This window comes from Bufo gargarizans, chromosome 2 (genome assembly GCF_014858855.1).
Source record: "Bufo gargarizans isolate SCDJY-AF-19 chromosome 2, ASM1485885v1, whole genome shotgun sequence".
NCBI lineage: Eukaryota > Metazoa > Chordata > Amphibia > Anura > Bufonidae > Bufo > Bufo gargarizans.
The window spans coordinates 90,399,861-90,413,033 of record NC_058081.1 but is presented as its reverse complement, the minus strand read 5'-3'; the positions used below and the strand labels follow the sequence as shown (position 1 = coordinate 90,413,033).

Below are 13,173 nucleotides of genomic sequence, written 5' to 3'. Positions count from 1 at the left end.
GAGACTTCTTTGTTGAGCAGGTGGGTTCTTCTCATTGTCCAGAGTTGGCTTCTTCAGGAAACTTCAGCACCATGGACAGAAGACTCAACATCACTCCTGAAGCCTTCAGTCAGTTGTTGAAAGAACATAATATGAGCAGGCTGGAGTTTATTGCAGCTTATGGTCTTAAACCCTTAGTTTATATACCAGAGCTGCCTCACAATGCCAAGGTGGTCTTTCTGATCCTGTATGTTATCATCTTTGTCCTGGCACTGTTTGGCAACAGTCTTGTGGTCTATATTATCATCAGGAAGAAGGCAATGAGGACAGCTACAAACATCTTTATCTGTTCCCTGGCATGCAGTGACTTGTTGGTAACTTTCTTTTGCATCCCTTTCACTTTGCTGCAGAACATCTCATCTGAATGGCTGGGAGGTAAGATGTTTTACCAATAAAGTCCTATCAACCAGATCTGCAGTTTCCAGAAATGTGCTCATAAATGGTCAGCGACTCAGTGAGCAATTATATTCTATTGTATAGCATTTTACATACAGCCCCCTCCCCCCATGCATGCATTGTATAGATACAGACACAATGTAATGCTCTGCTAGACTCAACCTACACAATGACGAGCAAAATGTTCTCTTGTTTACATGGATTATGCAGATTCTTGTTCAACTGTAAAAGCATAGGACATCATATTTCAGTAATTAAACCCTCCTGAAGACAGACTTTCACTGAAAAGTCACTAAAAGTAGTGGTGCCCTGTATGTAGATGTAGATGGCATGCATACTTTGAAAAGCATTGGAAAATAAGAACATGAGGATGAAATCCTCGGTTATCTTGTGTATACACATAGGAAAATCTTGAGTCAAAACATCAGCTGCTGCAGAACCTCTTTATCAATACATAGATAACTACAGCATTGCTCATTCCTCGGCATTTGTCTCACTTCTCTCACTCCTGACATGAGACAACAATATGTCTAGAGATCCCATGTGTCATCTCTGGTAGGATAGTCCCAGTTTGGTACATGAGGAATTTCTAATTCAGATGTACCTGGAATAAGTGAATGATGGGACTCACGTGGAGCAATGCTGGTTTAGTGCAGTTGATAACCCAAAAGTGGTACAGGAGGCGAAACTTTTTGTTGTGTTGTGCAGATACATGGATGTATAGGTATCAATGAGATTGCTGGCTAGAGAGACAGGCATATGGAGATAGATGGGTTCAGTGACAGTCCGAGGAGACAGATAGATAGATAGATAGATAGATAGATAAGAGATAGATAGGAGATAGATAAGAAATAGATAGATAATAGATGATAGATAGATAGATCGATAGATAGATAGACTGATGAAAGAAAGATAGATAATAGGAGACAGATAGATAGACGATAAGTAGATCGATAATAGACTGATAGATAGATAATAGACCAATGATAGATAATAGACCGATGATAGACTGATGATGACAGATAGATAAATAGATAGATATGAGATAGATAGATAGATAGATAGATAGATAGATAGATATGAGATAGATAATAGACAGATGGTAGATAAATAAATAGATAGATAGATAGATAGATAGATAGATAGATATGAGATAGATAATAGACTGATAGATAGATAGATAGATAGATAGATAGATAGATAGATAATAGACCGATGATAGATAGACTGATGATGATACATAGATAGATATGAGATAGATAGATAGACAGATGGTAGATAAATAAATAGATAGATATGAGATAAATAAATAGATAGATTTGAGATAGATAATAGGCAGATGATAGATGAATAGATAGATGGATAGATAGATATAGAGATGGATAGATGATAAATAAGATAGATAGATAATATTCATGTATATTGTCTTGTAATTCAAGTCATCCAGTTGTCAGTCACAGATGAGACATATTTCCTTTGTATGACCCCGTCCATGTCTGAAGCAGCTTCTGTTCTGTCTCCTCCTTGTCATTCCATATTGACATAATCCAAAGGCTCTTGCAGAATTAATTAAGTGCACCGACGTTATCCTGGAAAGATAATAGTATATGAAGCTCTTTCTGGCCTCATGTCAGGCCAGCAGCACCTGCACAGCAAGCACAATGACAGGTCCGCTATCTGCCTCCAGATCGCCCCCTTCTTCTCCTCCCCTGGATGTTCATTAACCCTCTCACAACCTGGATTTAAGTTTAATGCCGTTCATTGATCCTTTCCATCTGCATGCTTCTCTCAACCCATGACAGAGATCAGCTCTCCTATAGGCACCTATGGAATATCCAGAAACAAAGCACATTAGGGTACGGGGTACACAAGACATAAAGATTCAATCAGGAAGACAGTTCTCATAGTAGGACTACAGTCCATGTCTACAGAGGCCCTGTCCTTATGATATGTAACCTCTGCATTGATGAGAAATGCTTGGCTACAGTTTGGGGATTTCCGGACACACGGTTTGTCTCTGGTTATCTATCATAAATCTCCTTGTCTTTGGTATGGCTGACAAGTCTGAGTTAATAATCAGAAATGTATGATGGTAGTCTTATATATCAGATGTAAACCCGTTGGTCACCGGCAGCAGTTATGTACCGTTTAGTATTACTATTACTAGCGCATGCCGTTGATTTTGACCCCCGGAGATCAGATGGAACTGTGCCTCTCCATAGCATTGCTGTACTCGGCCGTCAGTCACATAGACTGTAATGAAACCGCACCAAACATGCCTGACTGTCATTCCATTCAAACTCCTTCTCACTTCAATGTGGAGGAATAGGGGTCTCAGGACCCCCGTTTTAGTGATCATTTTGGTCCTGCCAGTCAGGCATTTGTCAACTATACTGTGGAAAGGTGAGAAATATTAGTTTATGAAAACCCCTTTAAGGACAGAGCTACTTAGAGTACCTGTCATCATTTCAGATACAACTGTTCTAGTCACTACTTGCATTCCCCATTTAATAACAATTCTGGAGCATCTTTTCTTATGACTCTATGTGCCATTCCTGTATTATTCCTGTTAAAAGTTTACAAATAAATTGGCAGCAGTCTGCAGTAAAGGTACTGCTGGCTGTTACCAGTAGTGGGTGTGTCTGACTCTGTCCAATCGGTGCTGCCGGTATCAGACTGTGCAGGAACACGTCCCCAGTTGGTAACACCCATCTGTATCTGCTGCTGGCAATTTATTCATAAACTTCTAGTAGAAATAACAGAGGGATGACACAACATAGCGCAATAAGAGTAAGATGATCCACAATTGTTATTACATGGACAAGATGATGTCTGGAACAGTGACAGGTCCTATTTAAACAAACCCTGCCCCTTACTTACCCATATACCCTGAGTTCAAGAATTCAATTTAGAAATGGTACTAAGGAGCCATACTGTAAGTACAGAGGCAAATGTGTGCTTTTGTTTTCACACTGATGGCATATAGTTCCATTATAAAGTACCTTACACCACACAGCAAGCACACCATAGGAACTCCATGTTCCGCCATAAAGACTCCATGGGCATGGGTCAGCCTTGTCCACCATAGCTTTAGGCGGCAACAGAATAACTCAGTAATTAACTTCTAGATATTTTTGGGGGCAAAGTAGAACTGGCTTAGTTGCCCATAGCAACCTATCATATTCCACCTTTTATTTCGGACAGCTTCTTTGGAAAATGAAAGGTGGAATCTGATTGGTTGCTATGAGCAACTAAGCCAGTTCTACTTCATACCAGTTAATGATTGACCCAATTTGTTAATAAACCACTCTTTCTAGATTTATTTAACCTACTTCCCCCCCAGAAAGGTTTAGTTTCAATGTAACCGAAAACCCACTTATTTATCACAAAGTGCCAACACGGCAATTTAACCTAAATACTATAGTCCAATATAGTATATCCTCCATGTACTTTATCATTTAGCGATAATAGCATACCTACAGTACATTCAGTGCTCTGCCTGTGCTGTTCATAGTGCGCCCTGCACTCATGTATGGCAGGAAAAGTCTAAGGCATATCGGTACACCATAGACTTTTTCCAGGGTACGGGTGCCGCCTCTGGCACCCGCGCCATAAGTTTGCCACCACTGGTCTAGAGACACTGCTCTCATTAACTGTCAGGCTCCTACATATCAAGTTGACATATACCACAGAGGTGCTGCTGGTAGGTTCTAAAAGCAGCAAAACAATTGTTAACCTTTTGCCTACAGCAGCATGACTTTATCCATTAACTGCAAGCTTGCAGACTGTGAATTAACGCATTCCTGCCCTGACCACGGCAGGAAGGGCTTAATTCACTTTAATCATACGTACACACATTTCCTCCCCTCTTTTTTGTTCAGCAGCTCAGTTTACAGAGAGCAATTCACAATAAAGCTTTGCATCCAGTGCACTTAAGGAGCAGAATAAAACTTCATATTCTCACTAGTCCTTATAATAAAAGCTCCACAAAAGGTTTGTCCTCATCTTCCCAGCCCCTGCCTAATGCAGATAACTGTGGTCAAACCTGCTGACAAATGCCTTTTAAAAAATGAGAATAAATAAAATAAAAATGTAATGAACATGAGTTTGGATTCTGTGGATGTGTGAGATTGAGAAACAGCTCTCATTGTTTGAACACTGTTGGTGTGTGGATTAAGTTAAATGATCAGGAGTCAGGACTGATATTCTGCCGTTTGGCCACAAGATGCCGCTGTTTCTTAAACACAGCTAATAGACTGCAGATATTTGAATATTCAAAGAAGGTGGGGTTTGAGAACTTGCTAGAAGAAGCAGCTTCCATCTTAGAAGCTAGCTGAGTCGGAGGAACTGTGTGTGAGCAGATGATCTGGATCCAGGAGTGAGGGGACCCCCCAGTGACCACAGCTGCAGCTGAGTGAAGCTTATCGTTGTCCAAGACCCAGATCCTGTCCAGGGAAAGGAGGATTGTTTCCAGCAAGGCTGATAAGAGCTGAGGAACAAAGCTGCATACCCTGCGAGACCTCATGTTTGCTGGAGAGATTGGTTGTTCGGTTCAGAGTTATCAGCGGATAAAGAGCATACCCGGGTCCCTCACTGCAGTGTTGGCACCTAGAGACTGAGACTAGGCCTGTAGTTAGCTAGTCAGGGTCTCTGCTTTGTGTTATGCCTAAAGTGTTGCTACTGTTACTACAAGGACTCCATTACTTAAAGGGAAATTGCACATTTGAGAGCTGATAGACACCCCCACAAACTCAATCCAGTTCAGAGTTTTACTCAGGCGTAATACTCAGGCACGTGCTACCGAACTAGTTATGGGAGGGGGAATACTATAGAGCACGAGAAGATTGTAAACTGCTGTGTTGCACCGCAGGCTAGCCCGTACTAAGCACCCAAGCAATTGTTCGTGTTTTCTACAGGGTAATATAATACACTGAACAAAAATATAAATGCAACACTTTCGGTTTTGCTCCCATTTTGCATGAGCTGAACTCAAAGATCTGAAGCATTTTCTACATACACAAAAGACCCATTACTCTCAAATATTGTTCATGAATCTGTGTTAGTTAGCACTTTGCCGAGATAATCCATCCCACCTCACAGGTGTGGCATATCAAGGTGCTGATTAGACAGCATTAATTTTGCACAGGTGTGCTTTAGACTGCCTACAATAAAAGACCACTCTGAAATGTGTACAGTTTTGCCTTACTGGCCTCACGCAGTGCAACACATCTCCGTCACATAAAATTGATCAGGTTGTTGATTATGGCCAGTGGAATGTTGGTCCACTCCTCTTCAGAGGCTGTGCGAAGTTGCAGAATATTGTAAAAGGACAGAGCCTGCTTGATACTATCAGGCCTTTCACAGATATAGACCAATGTAGGACTGTAAGTTGCAGCACTACATTGCATTATACTGAATTTTCTATAAATAAATAGAAATGGCAATCTGAGAATCACATTTTGTTAGCCCCTTTTTTATTTAAAATAAATAAAAATTAAATAGAAAAAGGCTTTAAAATATTAAAAAATATAAAAATTCAAATCACCCCTCTTTCCCAAGAATACAAAATAAACCAGCAAAAAAAGAAAAAATGCATCATTGCACCTCACAATGCCTGTAATATTAAGATATAAAAATATATATTCCATACAGCGAACTGTACTCTGTTCGAGTAATAGAAAAAAAAAATCTAAATGGTGGATTAGCCATTTTTTCCTCTCCCCAAAAAAATCTAATAAAAAAATTACATTCAGACATGGTATCAATAAAAACTACAGATCATCCCACAAAAATGAGCCCCTACACAGCTTGTTAGACATAATGATAAAAAAAAAGTTATACGGTTCAGAATATAGAACGGAAAAGAAAAAAAATATTTTTTTCAGTATTAAGACACAATTAAAACTATATAATTGTGGTATCTGTGTAATTGGACAGAGCCAGAGAAAGAAGGGCAAAAAATAAGCCCTCACATCGCTATGTGAATGTAAGAAGAAAAAAGTTATGGCTCTGGGAATGCAAGGGGTAAAAATGAAAATGCAAAAATGGAAAATGGCAAGGTCTTAAAGGGATTAAAGTAGGAAAGACTAATTTATAATTGGCAGAGCCTGAGGGATGTTGTCTGTTAATTACAGAATTAGATTTCCTAATAGATGGGCAACCAGTGGATGGACTGATAAAGGGGGCTGACATTTAGGGCTCATGCACGCGACCGTATGTGTTTTGCAGTCCGCAAAACACAGATATGCAAAAAAAAAAATAATGGATGACATCCATGTGACGTCCGTGTTGCATCCATATTTTTGCGAATCCATTGTAACAATGCCTGTGCTTGTCCGCTAAATAGACAAGAATAGCACATGTTCTATTCTTTTGCGGAACGTACATGCTTTTTTTTTTTTCAAGCCCCATTAAAATCAATGGTTCCGTAGACAGACCTGTTAAAAAAAACGGAACAGAAACGGAAGAAAAATACTTTCGTGTAGAGGAATGGGAAGGAGGAGAGTAAGCTATGCACCAGAGTTAATGCTATATTAGGGAAGTATTAGACTGTTTATCAGCAGGTCACAAAGTACAGCAGGGTGTTGCAGTAGTCAATCTGGATGGAGTATTATCCATGAATGAAAAATGAAGTAACGTCAAAAATAAAATGAAAAATCTACCTTTGGTATAAAGGTCTTCAGCAGACCTATATATCTCCATGGTTACAGACTACAAACAAACTCTGTGTAGTCTGATTCTGCATTCATAACCTATATGTTATCAGTACAAGTTCAGGAAGCACTTTTAAGCAAATTATATTCATTATAATTGGGGACTGCAAGCTATTCAATCCTCTAATGGATTCCACAAAGAAAATATTCAGTTTCTTCCTAGCAATTTAGCTAAATTATCTAAAGTGCACACTTTATACATCCTTCAATATGCCACAGGTTTAATTTGACATTTTTTCTTTTAAAGACGTGGCAGCACAGACTTCCCGTGGTTTGTAGAGGCTGCAGGAATAGCCATAGATCATGCCCTCTGTCTTTTGGACTTTCATAGACTTTCATGTTGTACAGCTGCTATTACCAAAGAAGAACATTAGACACATAGCACGTGCTCTCCATTTCTTCACTTTCTACGTTGTGTCAAGCACCGGCCGCAGGAGGTTAATGAAATATATATTCAAAAGTAATGTAAATGTAAAACTCATAATACTGGTTACTTTTTTTTATAATTAGAAGTGCTCTTTAAAACTTTAAAGTAAGACCTGATTGAACATGCCACAGCAGTAATGCAATGTGTGATCATCACTTTTATACCACAGTATGATTTCGGGTTCATTAGCTGTCTCTAGCACTCGTTACATTCAGCGTACTACCTATGGTTTCCCTCTCCTAGGGGTAAGGATTCAGTTTGCTGCTTCAGACCTGTAGCTAAATGCTGAGGCCAAAGCCATCATACCTCTGCCCATGGTGACTATCTATATCCCTGATTCTATCATCTTGTACATTTTCTAGTTAGTATTATTGTAGCTTGTCTAAATCCCTAATAACCAACTGCATATGGCCTCCAGAACTTCAGGTAGCTGGAGATTCATCAGAACATGACGATCAATCATTTCACTGAGACTGAATGAGAGCATTCAAGTGCTTCAGGGCAGGAAAATCTCATTTGCTACTTGACCTCCTACATATTTCAGTTGTATACAGCATACAACGTCCAAGCTTCCAGTACACAGACATGTAGATGCAGCTACGTGAAGTCAACAAGAGAGAGAATTTGGGGTGACCGGTTTATTTTAATTTGTACTACTTCATGGAAACCTATAACTTGTGATGCCAGAACACTTACCCCATCTCTCGTTGCAGTGCTCAGCCAGTCCATGCCTGTCAGTGCCTCCCTGATCCTTCATGGAAGGCATGTCTGTAAGAGCAGAACTGCTCCATCCACTCCTTACTGGCTGCTACCTACATGCCAATAGAAATAATACTCCAGCAGTGTAGTTGCAAGGTCTTGAGTATTTATTGAAAGTGCAGCTGGACAAGACGTGACGTTTCGGCTAATTTGGCCTTTATCATCCTGGTGCCGCTGAGGTGAAGGTTTGGGGAAGCGTGCTCTATGTGGCTCTGTGCATCTGCACCATAGGGAATGCGCCACCTGTCTGCAGCACCTTAGTCTGCCTGTAGGGCACATGCTGTCTTCTTTTGCCTGCACACCCTAATCTGTCCAGTGTATTATTAGACTCCCTATGGTATTTAAAGGGGTTATCCGATACCTGAAATGCCCCCCCCCCCATATGCCCAGGCCCCTCACACACAATATACTTACCTTGCTCCCCGGAACCAGTGTCGCTCCTGGTCCCCGCACAGGCACTGCTGCTTCTCCCCGTTCAAGGATGAAAACATCTGGTGTCCGGGGGAGGGGTGGGAAGCAGCCAATGGCAGGCTGCGATGGGGACGAGCCGCCCTAGTGTCACCCGGTTTGCTCTCCAGTATGAGAACGCAACCAAACGGGAACTAATGCATTTTGGAGCACTCCGTTCTGTTCAGTTACATTTGTCCCCATTGACAATGAATGGGGACAAAACGGAAGCCATTTTTTCCTGTATTGAAACCCTATGACGGATCTCAATACCGGAAAATCTGCTGACACTCTGATTCTGTGCAGATGTCAGCCGTTTTAACCCCTTCCATGCCGCGGTCCTTAGGGACCGCTGCATAGAAGAGGTTAACAGGGAGGGAGCTCCCTCCCTCTCTGATCGGGGGGTTGCTGTGCCTTCCCCAGTCTGGCAGACGGGGAAGGTTCCCGTGGCAACAGGACGGCTTCTCAGGCATCCTGCTGTCCATGGTGCTGAACAGACCTGTGCTAAAGGCAGAGATCTGTTCAAAGTGTAAGTAAAATACAGTGCAGTACACTATATAGTGTACTGTACAGTATTATACAGATATTAGACCCACTGGATCTTCAAGAACCAGGTGGGTCTGTATATAAAATTTTTAAAAAAAGGGAAAAAAGTTAAATAAAAAAAAAAAACATTTTTCCCTGATTAAAAAATAAAATTCCCTACACATGTTATATATCACTGCGTCCGTAACAACCTGATCTATAAAAGGTCATGTTACATTCCCCGCACGGTGAACGCCATAAAAGATAAAAACTATGATGAATTAAAAATTTTGCCCACCTTACTTCCCAAAAAAGGTATTAAAAGTGATTAAAAAAGTCGTATGTACGCCAAAATAGTACCATTCAAATCATCCCGCAAAAAATGAGCCCCTACATGAGACAATGGCCCAAAAAATAAAAAAAATATGGCTCTCAGACTATGGAGACACTAAAACAAGTTTTTTTTTTTGTTTTAAAAATGATATTATTGTGTAAAACCTTAATAAATAAAAAAAGGTACACATATTAGGTATTGCTGTGTCCGTAAGAACCTTCTATATAAAAGTATCACATGATCTAACCCCTCAGGTGAACAACATCAAAATAAAAAATAAAAATGGTGTAAAAAAGCCATAATTGTGTCACCTTACATCACAAAAAGTGTAATATCAAGCGATAAAAAACGTATATGCACCCCAAAATCATACCATTAAAACAGTCATCTCATTCTGCAAAAAATGAGACCCTAACTAAGACAATCGCCCAAAAAATAAAAAAAATGGCTCTCAGACTATGGAGACACTAAAGTGATTTTTTTGTTTCAAAAATGATATTATTGTGTAAAACTTAAATTTAAACAAGTAAACATATTAGGTATCCCTGCATCCGTAACAACCTGATCTATAAAAATAGCACATGATCTAATCTGTCAGATGAACGTTGTAAAAAATAAAAAATAAAAACGGTGCCAAAACAGGTATTTTTGGGCAAATTTTACATTTTAATCAATTTTTTCCAGTAACAAAGCAAGGGTTAACAGCCCAAAAAAACTCAACATTTATTGCCCTGATTCTTTAGTTTACAGAAACACCCCATATGTGGTCGTAAACTGCTATACAGGCACACGGCAGGGCGTAGAAGGAAAGGAATGCCATATGGATTTTAGAAGGCAGATTTGGCTGGACTGTTTTTTTTTTTTTTTTACACCATGTCCCATTTGAAACCCTCCCTGATGCACCCCTAGAGTAGAAACTCAAAAAAGTGACCCCATTTAAGAAACTACACCCTTCAAGGTATTTAAAACTGATTTTACAAACTTTGTTAACCCTTTAAGTGTTCCACAAGAGTCAATGGAAAATGGAGATGACATTTCAGAATTTCTATTTTCTGTTACTTTGCTTCACAAAAAGTGTAATATAGAGCAACCAAAAATCATATGTAACTTAAAATAATACCAAAAAAACTGCCACCTTATCCCGTAGTTTCCAAAATGGGGTCACGTTTTTGGAGTTTCTACTCTAGGGGTGCATCAGGGGGCTTCAAATGGGACATGGTGTAAATAAACCAGTCCAGCAAAATCTGCCTTCCAAAAACCACACAGCGCTCTTTTCCCTCTATGCCCTGACGTGGGGCCGTACAGTGGTGTATGACCACATATCGGGTGTTTCTGTAAACCGCAGAGTCAGGGCAATAAATATAGAGTTTTGTTTGGCTGTTAACCCTTGCTTTGTTAGTGGAAAAAATGGATTAAAATGGAAAATTTGGCAAAAAATTGAAATTCTGAAATTTTATCTCCATTTGCCATCAACTCTTGGGGAACACCTAAATGATTAATTATGTTTGTAAAATCAGTTTTGAATACCTTGAGAGCTGTAGTTTCTAGAATGGGGTCACTTTTGGGTTGTTTCTATTATGTAAGCCTCACAAAGTGACTTCACACCTGAACTGGTCCCTAAAAAGTGGGTTTTAGTTTGCATCTAAACTTCTAAGCCTTGTAAAGTCCCCAAAAAATAAAATGGCATTCCCAAAATGTTCCAAACATGAAGTAGACATATGGGGAATGTAAACTAATAACTATTTTTGGAGGTATTACTATGTATTATAGAAGTAGAGAAATTGAAACTTGGAAATTTGCACATTTTTCCAATATTTTTGTAAATTTGGTATTTTTTTTATAAATAAAAATGATTTTTTTATTCCATTTTACCAGTATCATGAAGTACAATATGTGACGAAAAAACAATCTCAGAATGGCCTGGATTAGTAAAAGCGTTTTAAAGTTATCACCACATAAAATGACATAATTCAGATTTGCAAAAAATAGCCTGGTCCTTAAGGTGAAATAAGGCTGTGTCCTTAAAATGATCCAGACCCCCGAACTTGTATTGTTTAATAATGAAGAGCAACAAAGACTTAACAGTGTTAAATGAACATGATTATTCCCTCTGAATTGGGGCTCATGCACATGACCGTTGTTTTCCGATCTGTTTTTCACGGATCCATATCTGAGGGGTTTTTTTTCTCTGATTTCCTCTCCCGTTCTGTTATTCCACAAAACAAATCCATGTGGTTTCCGTATTTGATCAGTTTATCCATTTTCTAGCGCAGAGGCCGTTGCGCCAAATCTCACTTGCGCTTACGTCATCACACTGGCCGGAGAGCGGTGACATCATCAGCAATGGGCTTTGGGTTTTATCTTTATGGCGTTCACTATGCAGTAAAACTGACTTGTGCTCTTCATTCTCCAGATCAGCATGATTATGGCAAAACCATATTTGCATAGTTTTTCTTGTATTTTAATACAAAAAAAAAAAAAATGTTGAAGCAATATATTTTTTCTTTTTATCGTCATATTCTGACCCCTATAACTTTTTTACAGTTATGTGTACTTTTCTGTGTGAGGGATCATTTATTGTGGGACAATCGGTCGTTTTTATTCATACCATTTTGTAGGACTTTTTGATCACTTTTTACAATTTTTGGGTTAGATGAACTGATCAAAAAACAGAGAATCTGCAATTTAGATTTTCTTTTCCATTAAGCCATTCACTGTAAGGGATAGGTTTTATATTTTAATAGCATTGGCGTTTTTGGATGCGCAATGCATATGATGATTATATTTTTCATTATTTAATTTTATTTTGGGGAAAAGGTTGTTATTTTTTTTATTTTTTTACTTTTTTTAAACTTTTCTTAGGTCCCCAAGTAGACCCCAACATGCAATCATTAGATTGCTTTTTGTATAGAGTAATGGAATTGTATCCATTATCCTATACAGTGATCGCTATATTATTATTCAGTGCTGCCACTTGCTGGCCTGAATTGCAATAAACAAGTAATGAGCCTAGAAGCCTAGTACAGGCTCTGGCTTATTACAGCTATGGGATGCCTTCCCTGATCTCAGCCCTGGGGAGGCGTTCCCGCCCGGAAAGCGCTCGCTTCTGGGTTTTTGGCTCATAACATGTAAGCAGTTAAATGTTAGTGATGGCATTACCGCCGATCGCTGACATTACCCCCGGGTGTCTGCTCTGGATCTTTAAAAACCTGATATCCGCCGTACTATGGCGGATGTGGGAAGGGGTTGACCTCTTCCTGTAATTTTGTATGAAGACTAAGAAAAAACTAGTGTCCATATATGTAAAGGTAATAGCAATGTGTGCTATAATACTCCAATACTAATGTACACTGCTGCCAAAGGTCACTGACTGAACTTTAAATATTATATTAAAGTAAATTTTTCCATTAGAGGAACAGCCCGTCGGAGTTCATCGTATCCGGCATATTACTTTTCTCGGCCAGAGCCCATTGACTGTAATGGGACCCACTCTGCATCCGGCCTGTTTCTGGCACTAGTGCTGGATTTGGCTG

The 13,173-nt window shown here is 39.4% G+C and overlaps 1 protein-coding gene across 1 annotated transcript in view; it reads left to right on the top strand.

Annotated features, from left to right (window-relative positions):
- The first annotated feature begins 50 nt into the window (after positions 1–50).
- The window catches only part of LOC122929513 (pyroglutamylated RF-amide peptide receptor-like), a 312,149-nt gene continuing 299,026 nt past the window's right edge, over positions 51–13,173 (top strand). The window contains exon 1 of the mRNA XM_044283116.1: positions 51–414. Coding sequence (XP_044139051.1) covers positions 72–414 — 343 coding nt within the window. The 5' untranslated portion in view covers positions 51–71. The remainder of the gene's footprint in view (positions 415–13,173) is intronic.